Source organism: Nymphaea colorata, chromosome 9, assembly GCF_008831285.2.
Source record: "Nymphaea colorata isolate Beijing-Zhang1983 chromosome 9, ASM883128v2, whole genome shotgun sequence".
NCBI lineage: Eukaryota > Viridiplantae > Streptophyta > Magnoliopsida > Nymphaeales > Nymphaeaceae > Nymphaea > Nymphaea colorata.
In genome coordinates, this window is record NC_045146.1 from 21,073,262 (window position 1) to 21,087,275 (window position 14,014).

Consider the following 14,014-nt stretch of genomic DNA (forward strand, 5'->3'; position numbering starts at 1 on the left):
GAAATCCAGGACAAGCTTCAAGAAACCCAAACCTCTCTCAAGCACACTTATCCGACCTTGCTCGTCTGCTGCGTCAAGTAACTCAATCTAACCTTGCCACCAGCACTGCATCCTCTACACCTGAAGAATCCTCTGCTGTACTAGGTAAGTCTCTTGCCTTCACAGTTAAATTAAATTCTGATTCTTGGGTAGTAGACAGCGGCGCAACTGAGCATATTACTGGCGATCTAAACAAAATAACAGATGTTACACATATCAGTAACACAAAGTTACAGATGGCAGATGGGTCTATGACATCAGTCAACGGAATCGGCCATCTGTCGTTTAAAAAACAATCCAGTTCTGCTTTATATGCTCAAAAGTTCCCTAATAACCTTCTATCAGTTAGCAAGCTGACCAGGGACCTTAACTGTGATGTTATTTTTTCCAAGAAGAAAGTAACTCTGCTGGACCCAACATCCCAGATGAAGATTGGTGAAGGCTACGAGAAAGATGGACTATATTTTCTGGATTTACAGCAGCCTAAAGTTTTCCTTACAGCAAAGAACAGTAAATCACTCCACCTTTGGCACTGCAGATTAGGACATCCATCAAATGGAATACTTAAAACAATGTTTCCAAACTTTGTGTGTGATTTCTCTGTTTGTGAAGCATGCGAGTTTGCTAAGATGTCAAGATTACCTTTCCCTCAGTCTGAAACAAACAGTGAAGGGATTTTTGATTTGATTCATGCCGATGTATGGGGACCGGCTCCCACACTTTCCAAACTTCAATTCAAATACTTTCTGTTACTAATCGATGATAAGTCACGCATGAGTTGGATATACTTTCTAAAGAAAAAGGATGAGGTATTTGATTGTTTCAGAAAATTTCACAAGATGATTGAGACACAGTTTGATAAACGGATAAAAACAGTAAGATCAGACAATGGTGGAGAGTTTGTTAATGTGCAGTTTGACAATTTCTTTAAAGCACATGGAATCCTTCCACAACTGACGTGCTCAGGGACCCCGCAGCAGAATGGCATCTGCGAGAGGAAGAACAGACACTTGCTAAATATTACAAGAGCCATACTGTTTCACATGAATGTCCCTGACAGTTTTTGGCCCGAAGCAGTTGCTACTTCCTGCTATTTGATCAATAGAACAGCAAGCCACCAACTTGAAAACAAAAGTCCATTTGAAATATTATATAATAGACAACCATCTCTTGCTCATCTGCGTGTATTTGGTGCCACCTGTTTTGTGCATGTACAAGATCATTACAGAAACAAATTCCAAAAACGTGCTATCAAGTGCGTATTTCTTGGTTACTCCTCCTCAAAGAAGGGATACAAGTGCTTCGATTCAAACTCTGGAAAATTCTACATTTCAAGAGATGTCAAGGTAGTAGAAGATCTGCCATACTTTACTGACGTGCAGAGTTTAAATCAGGGGGAGTGGATAAAGAGATGGGTGGCTCCTCGAATGTCACCATCTCTGCCATCGCCATCATTACCGTTACCTGCCTTGTCACCAATGACAGATACAGGAACTTATACAGAAACTGATGTATCAATGAGTGAATCCACAAGCAACGAGAATGGTATTGAAAACAATAACAGTAACAGCGACACTAGTTCTCATGAATCTCAACAACAACAGGTCAGAAGATCTACAAGAATAAGGAGGCCACCTGTAAAGTTTAATGATTTTTTCAGCTACTATGCGCAAGGGAAAAATCAATACTCAGTGCTAAATGATGTGAGATTAGAAAATTACTCTGAGCTGTATCAAAGCTACCTGACCAAAATATATGCACAAAAGGAGCCCACAAACTTCACTGAAGCGTGTCAATCTCCAAGTTGGCGTGCAGCAATCCAGGAAGAATTGAGCGCACTACAAAAAAACAGAACATGGGATATAGTAACCTTACCAAATGGGAAAAAAACTGTGGGATGCAAGTGGACATTCAAAATCAAATATAAAAGCAGTGGAGAGATAGAAAGATTCAAAGCAAGACTAGTAGCGAAGGGCTATACTCAGAAGGAAGGAATTGACTATCATGAAACGTTCGCACCCGTTGCGAAAATGAACACCATAAGAGTGGTGTTATCAGTGGCGGCAGTAAAGAAGTGGAGCTTACATCAACTTGATGTAAAAAATGCGTTCCTCAATGGCGATCTAGACGAGGAAATATATATGGATCTGCCACAAGGTGTTGAATGTAGCTCAGTTCCTAAGGCAGTGTGCAAATTAAGAAGATCTCTCTATGGACTGAAACAATCCCCTAGAGCATGGAATGCCAAGTTCAGTCAGAAATTAAAAGAACTGAAGTATATACAAAGTGCTTCAGATCACTCATTGTTTACTCACATTTCTAACCAAGGGAAAACTAGTGTGGTTATAGTCTACGTCGATGACATATTACTAGCAGGCGATGATGACAGATTTATGGAACTCACAAAGAAGACTCTCAACAGTCAGTTTGAGATCAAAGACTTGGGAAGCCTACGCTACTTTCTAGGAATAGAAGTAGCACAATCATCTAAAGGAATTTTTATGTGTCAACGAAAGTATCTACTTGATTTACTAAAAGAAACAGGTATGCTAAATGCAAAAAAGGCAGAGACACCAATGGAAGCAAACATAAAACTTCTCAAGGATGAAGGAGAGTTAGTTAAAGACACAGGGAGCTTTCAGCGACTTATTGGAAAGATCATCTACTTGACAGCCACAAGGCCTGACATTCTCTATGCTATAAACAGATTAAGCCAGTTCATGCACTGTCCAAGAAAACAACATCTAGAGGCTCTACTTAGAATAGTGAGATTTCTCAAAGGAACACCGAATAGGGGAATTCTTATGAGAAGAGAAGGAGGTCTAAATGTTACAAGCTATTCAGACGCTGACTGGGCCAGAGATCCCAATGACAGAAAATCAATCGCTGGATATTGCAGTTTTATAGGAAAAAACTTAGTAACCTGGAAAAGTAAAAAACAACTAGTCGTAGCTAGATCAAGTGCGGAAGCCGAGTACAGGGCCATGTCATTAGCTACATGTGAAGTGTTGTGGATCAAGTATGTCCTCACCGATCTTGGCGTCAAAGTGGACGAAGCAATGGAACTCAAGTGCGACAACAAAGCTGCAATGTACATCTGTGCTAACCCAGTGTTTCACGAAAGAACAAAACACATAGAGGTAGACTGCCATTTCATTAGAGAGAAAATTCAGAAAAACGAGATAAAACCTGTGTTTGTCAGAAGTGAGGAGCAGCTAGCTGACGTATTTACAAAACCACTATGTAAGGATAGTTTCAACAGAATTATAAACAAGTTGGGAGTTCTAGACTTAGAACCTTCAACTTGAGGGGGAGTGTTAGCACACAAGACAACTTTAGTGGTGAGACAGTTGCAACAAGCATGACAGCTCACATTCTAACAGACTGTACAGCTGTAACATAACGAAAGTGTATCATGAATGTATAAATAGATTAAAGTAAAGAGAGAGAGATACTTGAAGAGATGAATAAAATTGAGTGAGAGCTTCTTACTCTGTTTTTCCTGCCGACTTCTCTTTCCCCTGTTTTCTGCAGAGTTCTGCAATTCTCCACAAGAACTCAAGTTTGACACACGTGACGTTGGTACAGCACGTTGCTGCCTTGTTACCACTAATATCTTGTTAACATAGTCATATGCGTGCTGATATATGTTCCTCATCCAGTTACGAGTTTTGTTGAAGGAAGACTCATCTGTGACATCATCCACGAGCAAGATACCCATGGCTCCCCCGTAAAAAGCTGTCGTGTTTGTCCCGAAGCGTTCTTGATTAGCTGTATCCCAAATCTGCAATTTGATACGTTTCATCAAGTTCAATGTTTCGAATCTTGGAGTCAATCAACTTCATTGTAGACTTGTAGTAAAGCTAGTGGTAGATGAGTACTATAAAAACATGGAGGTGGCAACTCTTTCCAACCCCGCTATCACCGACGAGAGGGAGCTTGCTGGGTAGCTGAAGTCAGCTCGAGCTCTAGCTGCGGCGGCAGCCGTGGCTACGCGATCGGGAGGAGGGGATGCAGACCTCTTCCTGTCTGGTTCGAAAAGGTGGAGATAGCAGTGGCTGCACATGGCTGATTTTTCTCACCAATAGAGACTTCCAGAAAAGAGTAACGCGAAGGGGAAAGACAGCAGTGGCTGCACATGCGATGACACGGAGAGGCTTTGGGAAGAGAGGAAGGAAGACGGCAATGGAAAATGAGAGATGGCTGGTAGGCGGCGTGGGTGGGGGGGAACATCTCTTCTTAAAAGCCTTTTCTTCATTTAGCTGACAAATTGTATTTTTATTTTTAGACCACATATTTTTATAATTTTAGATCAAAAATTGATATGTTTTTGCTAGCAGGTGGATCAAAAAACTAAAGGGGTGTCTGATATATTTAGTCATGGAATTTAGAATCCAAACGTCACCCGTCACGAAGTCACACAATATTTGGATCGATCCGAACATAGAAAAAGAGAGAAACACAAATTTGTGTCCATCGGGCCTTGTTCGTCATCCCTGTATTTTGTGATCCATGGTGTTTAGTGCCACATCCAAGGATCTCGAATCCAACCGCTGTTGCGAAAGGATACAGTGACAAATGTGAATCTGTTCCTGGACCTCGGCATTGGGCTGGGTTGGCCCGACGACCGAAACCCGATCTTGGGTCTAGCTTGATTGAAATAAAAAATATTTGTTAAATATAAATAAAAAAATTTTATTATAAAATATATTTTTAATAACAAAGTATATATTATTATTATTAAATAAAATAATAAAAAATTAATCAGACCGAATCGAGCCTCATTGAATCGAATTAGGTCGGTTTTTTCGGCAGGGCCCCAACCCGAGCCCCATTCCATCGGACCAGCTACCGACCTGTCCTGATGGTCGTGATCATGTACCTCGAATAACCTTAGAATATAAACTTAAGGTTGTCAATGGTACTGCAATATTTCCTTTTTATGCGGCAAGGAATTGATGATGCGATGACAGAAGCTTTATCAGATGATCTCAGGACGGAGATATTACTTTGTCAAAAGATGTTTGGGGCATGGGGGGATGTATCGAGGTTAGAATAAGATCCTCAGATATATGGGGGATCTGGGATTCCGCGATCAACGGAGCCGTGAATCTAAAAGTGGTCCCTGTTGTCATGGACCAAGCAGAAAAAACAAAGGAACGAAACAAGTTAGCGGAGTGCTCTGTTCTTTTTGCAGGGGTTGCCCGACATGGAAGATATACGGCAGAGATCTTAAATCAAAAGATACTGATCAACTTCATAATCGCCACTGGATTTCCCGGTCATCCCTTAAACTGCAACCGAACAATGAAAAACGCAAGCCTGGCGATGAAAGCACCTAGTCTGCTTCTGAATGCACCAAAAAGACATCCATACTATTCCAGTGGAAATTTTTGACTCTTCATCGTCTAGGATTAATATAACCAGATGTTCTTCGGAGTTGGGAAAACTGTAGAACAAATCGTTTTTGCGCTTTTCCATCATGATCTTTTCAGTGTCTCCATGGGAATCCCACGGTGATCAAGAAACAGACACACTTGTGGGTAGGTGGCATCCTGGACTTTTATGTACTGTTATAAGATAGTGCATCAGATCACAGAGTTGCTTTGATCATTAAGATTGACTTTTTCCTTATGCCACTCCTTTATTATGCATGATTTTCAAGTCAATGGTGAAGCTATTGTTTAGAAGTAACAGTAAGATACTGTAAATGCACAGTGCAGACGGCTAGATTATGCACCTGAGAATAGCTTTAACAGATACATGGGCTTGGTGCAACACGGAAATCCACAGGCTTTGGTAAGAGTACTAATATCTGAGGCCATTATCGGCCTCAGAGTGAGAATTCGCTTGGGTAAAAGAATGAAGATCTTTACCCACTTTCTTGCATGAGCCAATGGGTTACTGGATCATGTATAATTCTCGGGTGCTTTCAGAAGCATGGGAGTTTTGCCAATTTCCAACGGATTGAGACTACAAAGCCACACGTTTCTTGCATACTTCTAGCACAACTAGCAGAAGCTTGCCTTCTCACCTTGCTTTTTCTGGATTGGCTATGTAGGATTAGCAGACAAAATGCTACAATTTGAAAATTGATACCACACAAAATACCATGACCTCTTATTTAACACACGAAGACCCAACATAAAGGACGATATGCTAAGCTTGTGTCTAATTCGAGACCTGAAGACACAACTGCAGACAGACAGATGAAAGAGGCAAGCTCTTTCTTTATTTGGCTGACATATTATATACGCATGACTGCATTATTATTTGCTATGGGATAAGGACACCATATCCATTCATCTCCGACTCCATAAGCTCAGCACTTGATGTAGATACTCTTCCACTTGTCGAATTTGTAGCAATATTTCTGATGCTCATAATATGGGTGACCATGTCCTTCGCAGTCTTCATACTTGTAGAAGAATGCTGGTTCTCCCTCGTAATAGTATTCGTAGCCACCATAGTACTCGATATTATGGCAACCACACTCATAGTATTTCTCAGCAGGTTGTTGGCATCCTGGCCCCTCATACACTGTCAGATAACTTGCACTTGCTGTGGTAGCAAACGCCACTACCAAGAGGACGACGAGAAAGGTGGCCATGACATGAGGAAGAGCTCTTGCCATGGCTGAAGTTTGGAGGTAAAACTAAGCAAGTGATGCTATGTGCTTCCTCTCCAAGTCTGTACCCCTATTTATAGGAGGGGTTGCAAAGTGCACGGACTTTAGTTAATTAACATCTTTTACTTGGTCCATTTTGTTTGTAATTTTAAGGCATAGTCGCAAGCAGGAAGGCAGTATTTGGCTCAGAAATTCAATTTCATGCATCAGCACTCACGTGTAGGATATACCACAAGAATATGATGGCGTGATCGAACAGATTTGTTGTGGTTTATATACAACAGGGTTAGTAAAGGATCGAGATGAAAGATTATTCAAACTGAGGATGTTCATGCTTGGTTATACATTCATTGGCCCCCTTTGGTTGTAGAAATAAGTTTTCGTTAAAATGGGTAGGATCGACGAAGCAACTGAAAAAGGCTGACAACGTGCCGTTTTCTTGACATCATTTTAAATGCTGGACTTGGGAAGAATTGAACTGGTATTCTAGCGGAAGGCCACGGGCAGGATTCAGTCATTGTGCTGTACATAAACAACGCAACCCTGCAACTGGTAGTTTCGCTGGACTGCCTTTTCCTGCCTCAGAAAGGCATGGCATGCAATTGGGTGGGGACGTCTCGTCATATCAAGATTATGTAATTTCTGATTGGTCTAAAAGACTCGGTTTATCAAGTTTTTCTTATGATCCGTTAAAAACTGGTAGTATTTCTGCTAAACCATCTGAAAGAGAAAATAGTAGGAAAGAATTTTAATATTGTTGCCTTCATAGATAGGATGACTAAAGCCAGGGATTAGACTCGATCAAGATCCGGAAGTGTCGAGATGATCATTTTTTTTTTCCCTGAAGCGCACCTGTTGGCAAGCAAACTCAACTTGCTGTGCTCCATAGTTGGCAAACTCGCCGGTCTAACTTGTGAGTCACCTGATTCAATTATACTCATCATTTAGACCAAGGAGTTAGCTGGGATCATCAACTAATTACATGTTTTTTTAGCCTTGCATTGTTGGAAACTGAAGTTTATTATTTTGTAAATTGTTAAATGTAATTACTAACTTTACTGAGCATACATACAAACACTTATTTTACATGTCATTCAGTTTTAGATGATGAAAAAGCAAACATGAGGTCCCGACGAACTTATGTAAGTCATAAGTTTGTCAACTATGCACGCCTGCCCGGTCCTAACCTAATGAGTTTGGTGATTCAGGGAAAGGGGAAACAAAAAGTCAAACTCATGCTCGTTTGAACCAATACAAATGCATCGACAACCAGTCTTGACGAATTCATGACCAATTCAATACCAACTTTTGGCTTGCCACAAAGTCATCTAATTTGGAAGAAACTAAGCACAAAAACAGGTGTTAACTAATGTTACGTATTTGTCAGAATATATTTACTCCACGCTAATATAAAAAGCGCCTGGATACTAGTTATCCTGGCGTCAGATCTGAGAAAAGTCTCAGATCTGAAACCATTCTTGTCTACAGTCTTCGCTTCCTTGCATCGCAGGTCCAGCAATTGATAGAATAATGCAATTAGTGCCATATCATGCGATATGAGATCACGAAATTTGAGATCTGGACTACCAAATGCAATCTTAATGGTGCATTTAAGGGGACAAATTATGCCAGGTTTCGAGCCTCTGCTGACGTGCTGATTACACTTGACATATGTGAGTCTCAGGTGCCACCCGATCAACCAAGTCCCACTTTTAATACCTCTGCCCATCTCTATGAATTTGATTTAGGCTCCTCAACAGCAGAAACCCCAAAAAATTGATCTCCAAAACCAAGGTATTTAAAAACTGAGTTGTTCAATGCAAACTTATGGGAGTTAGACTCCCACACTCCATTTTATTCCAAAAAATCAAAGAATTGGGAACAAAATAATCGTAGAAACTGAGTTGTTGATCTTCTAACAAAAAGAAAAGGGTAAGCAGGGTGCTCTGTTCTTGCAGAAGAAGCCCTAAGACAAGAAGACATACCAAATATACAGCAGTCATCACGAGGGAAAGATATTTTTCACACTAGATTTGCCAGTGAAACCATAAACTTGGCAGACAAACAAGTCAAAAGAGAGGTTGATTCAATCTCCGTAGTCATGAGAGCACCTGTTCTTCTTCTGAATGTACAGATGGAGATTTTTCTGGATTGTTCGAAGGATTATCTTCATCAGCACCATGATTAGAATAAAAAGAAAAAGACAGCGACAAGACAGCTTAATTTTCTTACAATAGCTTAAGAGGGTGTTGGTAAACGAGCCGAACAAGTCAAACCAAGGGTGTTCATGCTTGGTTTGTCTTATAGCTCTTAAGCCGACACATTTTCAGGCGGGAGGACCGAATAAATGACGAATGGTCGGTGACTCGAAAGGCGACGAACTATTCCTGGTTCTTTGGTGCCGCGGAGGGGCATTTGAACTTCACCAGGCATGAATATTTCCAGGAAACTGGATTTACAGTTATTTATACTAATATCAGTATCAGCCTGTTTCGTGCCTTTACTTTTGACAAGTCAAAAGTTTGGGTGGTGGGGGATTCCGCTGCCGTCCTCATCGATGACGGAAAATTAACTCCTCGCGTGCGCGGTTAGGGCTTTGGAAAATTATAAAAAAAGGCGTGGATGGGATCGGACAAAAGCGTGATTTCTTTGATACAGAATTGACGGTTCATTTGAAAAATAATTTGCCCTGCCATTATCTGGTGCTTTGAAAAATGATGAAAAGAAGGTGTGCATCGGACCTGCCCAAAGCGTGATTTCTTTTGGGCCAGCATTGACGGTTCATTTGAAAGATAACGTGCATATATATTATCTTGGAATATATATATATATATATATATATATATATATATATATATATATATATATATATATATATGAAAAAATGAAAAATAATAATTGAGTCATCCAGCATTTTAATCAAGACCGTCTATTTCCAGTGGTGAGAAAAAAAAATGTAAACTAATATTAGATAGTTAAAATGACTTTCACTTTTTTTTCTTAATTGTTCACCGTGTTGGATTGAAGATGACTGAGTGACTACAAAAATTAGAGTCACCATTCTTTTAGTATATATATATATATATATATATATATATATATATATATTCGTACCAAAAACTAAAATAAGTCAACCATCATTTATTGGCCTAGGTATTGGCCCGACATAGTAAGGACTTGGGGTTGGATCAGGCCGCAGCTTGTAATTGTGGCTCGGACCTGGGCCTAGCCCAACACCTGAAACCCGAGCCCGGGCACAGCCCAATGCAGACCAATTAAAATTAAAAATTATATTTTTAGTATAAAATAATATATAAATCTAATTAATAGTAGTAAAATATTATACCGAATCGAGCTTAGTCAGGTCCATCCGGATTGGTGTGACAACTTATCAGGCCAACCGAGCCAGGCACCACTTGGTACTCGTTGGTTACCTAGCCCAATGCTCAAGCTTAATCATTTATGGTTGGATGAAATTTTTTTATTTTGTAATACTAAAAGCTATCACAAATGGCGCATTCTATGATTAAAAACTGTTGTCAACCAACTGCATATGTTGCAAAATGCACTATTCACAATGGCTTTTAGTGTCATAACCATGTCGTACTTAAACCAAATATCACCGCATGAATAATTAAGCGATACTCTACTAAATAAATCAACGGCTTGGTAGGAACCGGACCTGAATAGTGAACCTTAAGAACGAAACAACTAGAAAAACAATATGAAACAAATTCGTACGATATATGTTAAGGCAACCATCTCAACTAGAGTCTCAGACCATAACTTTAAGGAGTACATTTATTTATTCCATAGCAGAGAAGAAGTATACAGACTTCTCGGCACCACGGACATACCCTTTACCAAACTAAACACGAGCTCAAGAGTCCAGTAAAGAAACATATAATGAAATGAACATGAACGAGACGCACTTGATGATCTCCTTCTGTATTGATTAAGCCATATGAACGTGGCAATACTTAAAAGGGCGCCTCACCGGTCACCGGAAAATCAGCAGTAGATATAGACACTCCTGAACGGGAATATTGGGGTGCAGCTGGTCCGATTAACTCGACTTAGCCAGCGCGTATCCCCGTCGCAGCTGTGGTCCATGCACAATAACATGTTCTTGTCCCCGTCATGCTTCTCATTATAAACGTATTTGTATGAACCACCGTACTTGAGGTTGTGACAACCGCAAGCTTCATACTTCTCGGACTGGCCTCGGCACCCTGGCTCCTCGTACACCCTCAGGTAGCCATTGTATTTTGCGTCGGCAATGCTAGCAAACTCGACGGCCATAACCATTGCCACCAGAGCGGCGACTAAAGCAGCAGAAGATGCTCTGGCCATGGCGGCTTCAAAGGTTGAAGAGTAAAGAAGTACTAAAGATCGAATGTAGATTACAAAGGAATGGAGGACTGAGGACGTGACGGTAAGGCTGCTTCTTGGTCATCTATTTGTATGCATTCTCAGATTTGGCCATGGCGGACGCACATTGTATGCATCCTCAGATTTCTGCTCTAGTCAAATAAGGTGTGTATGCTAACTCTGTCCAGCCGTTCCCTACGTGCATATTTGGAAGTACTATGAAAGATAAAGTTACTCTGGCCCCATGTTTTTGCCGAAGCGACACACAGATTGGGACTCTTTTTTTTCTCCTTTTCCAACCTATAACTATGGGTACTTACAGATATATATATATACATACTGTTTAAATCTTCTAACTATTTTCTGGCCCAAGAATCTGATTTCCTTAATGTCAATTTTTAGGGATCATCACACATTTATATATTTCAAACCAACCCTTTTTGGGTATGAAAATTCTCCACTTTACCCTTACTTGATATTATTTGAACGTTTTGTACTTATAAAATGCATATTGTGTGCATAAATGCGCACATTAGAGATTGTTCGATATATAAAGAAATTACGCCTCCGGCTGGCATCAAGACCCTTTTGCAAAGAGAAAAAAGTGGCACAGTAGGTTGTCCATAGGGATGCCCCTAAAGCTAATTGGATCAGATTAACATGAGATTAAGAATTGGATCAGATTCAGATTTAAATGAACATTGGATTTGGATTTAGTTTTAATCAAATATATCATATTTTCTGATAACCTTTAGAAGAGAAACCAATTGTAGCAGAGGCAGCTTCGATTAAAAAATTTAGAAAAAAAAAGATATTGTCATAATACTTAAGGTGGTCACGCACTGAAAAAAATTTACAGGGTTTAGAACTGCACTAGAAAAACTTGTGCACTCAGTTAAGACCAATTTCCATGATTTGTACACTGTTCATGGCCTAGGGCTCAGCTTGGAAGCCTTGAATTCATATGGAGATGCTGTAACTTCAGTGAATTGGCGAAACCGGCATGAAACGTATGATGCTACCGCAATGATCATCTTGTCATCCGGCTAAAGTTTTTACCAAGGAGGAGAAATAGCATCAGACAAAGTATTTACTGGAAAACTCTTGTCAATGAAAAAGCTCAAGGTCGTCTTCTTCACCGACAAATATCCGTGTTTAAAAGGATCGCTGTCAGTGTATCGAAGGACAACCTTGGTGATGCTTCTTTTTACTGGCGAGAGTGTAGGAGAAATAATTGACGGTGCTTATAGTTCCGTTGATTCTGCGCCATAGATCAGATACGGTAATATTCCAACGTATATATGTTCAATCATCAATGTGCCCAAGAAGGTGAAATCCGAAATTATGTAGAGGCAACCCATCTTTGTTAATCCCATGACGAGGAATGCTTACGAAAGCAATACATCATCCCAACAAACAAAAATACACAATAGCTAAATTAAACACGAGCTTCATGAGTCCAGTAGGAGCACTGCTCAAGGGATCACCCATGAAACGCACATAAGAACAAACGAAGGAGCTCCCCACTTGATCTGCTTCTTTATTAAGCCATATCATTATCAAGATATGGCACTTAAAGGCGCCTCTCACTGACGATCCCCATGAGATCAACACACGATATCGACACTCTTGAATGGGAATGGCCTGCATCGGTTCCCATCGATTTGAGGCAACACACGTCCAAATCCCTCGCAGTTATAGTCCACGTACCCTATCATCGTCGAGTCTGCGTCATGCTTCTCATTATAATCATATTTGTACCCACCATTGTACTCCAGGTTGTGACAACCACAAGCTACATACTTTTCGGAACTGCCGCGGCACCCTGGCTCCTCATACACCCTCAGATAGCTGCTATATTTTGCATCCGCAATGGTCAAGAACTCGACGGCCATAATCATTGCCACCAGAGCGGCGACTAAAGCAACAGATCTGGCCATGGCGTTTCCGAAAGTTGAAGAGTGAAGAAGTATTAAAATCAATCGGTAACAAGGCTAGCAAGGGAATATTGGAGGACCAAGGCAGCGATGGTAATGCTGCTTCTTGTTCATCTATTTGTACATCAGCGATGGAGCACTGCTAGTTCAAGGGTCTGTGGACAATGTTGTTTTGCGTCTATTTCAACGATACCAAGCGCCGGAACATAGTAGTTATGTAGTACTTGTGAATTATTTCAATTGACCACAAAGTTCTGCATGAATAAAACAGCGGTGCAATATTAAGATATTTCAGTAAATTTGGTGAATACATTTTTTTTAGTATATTCTAGAACTTGCTTATATCTAGGGAGGCGCATATTGTAAATCCATCCATAGATTTCATGAACTCCAGTCAAATAACATGTGTGGCTGTTGAAGCGATCGGGGTTCGCTCACCTTCAAAGTTTATCAGGAACAAGTTTGGGGGAACTTCAAAGTCTTGCATGATGAAGAAAAAGATGCTTCAGTTGTCTTTTTTACTCCCTTACACAACCCGGCCTCTAAAGTTAGCAAAGTCGGAAACTGTGGTCTTCGAACACTAATTCAAAACGTTCTAGATTCTTAGGGCCACCAGAACGGCCACCAAAGCAAAAGATTTGGCCATAGCGGACGTTCGAAAGGTTGAAGAGTGAAGAGGTGTTGACTAAGATTGCGTACAAAGGGGAGAAGGACTGCGTTGGTGAGTGTAATGCTGCTTCTTGGTCATCTATTTATAGATCGGCGAGATCTGCTGGTCAAAAGGATTGTGGATAATGCTGTTCTGCCTTTTGTAGCGGCGAAGCAGAGTAAGAATATAGTACGTGTGGATTATTTGCATTGACCTTGAAGTTCTGTTTGAATAAAAGCGGCATGCAATAAGATATATACTATTTCATTATTCTCAGCTTGCTCTCATTACGAAGTCAAGAAGAATTACTTTAGTACATTTGACCAAGGCTCACCAAAAGTTAGGTGAGCGCACATTGTGTCCATCCTTGGAATTCAGGTCTAGCCAAAT

At 40.4% G+C, this 14,014-nt stretch overlaps 1 protein-coding gene across 1 annotated transcript; it reads right to left on the reverse strand.

Annotated features, from left to right (window-relative positions):
• Positions 1-6,361: 6,361 nt before the first annotated feature.
• Positions 6,362-6,673, reverse strand: LOC116260670 (antimicrobial peptide 1-like). The gene has a single exon (XM_031639107.1). The coding sequence runs from the start codon at positions 6,671-6,673 to the stop codon at positions 6,362-6,364; it is 312 nt and encodes a 103-aa protein (XP_031494967.1).
• Between the last annotated feature and the right edge of the window lie 7,341 nt (positions 6,674-14,014).

Excerpts from the sequence above, each read along its gene's own strand:
- LOC116260670 (XM_031639107.1), bottom strand. The coding sequence starts at position 6,673 with ATGGCAAGAGCTCTTCCTCATGTCATGGCCACCTTTCTCGTCGTCCTC.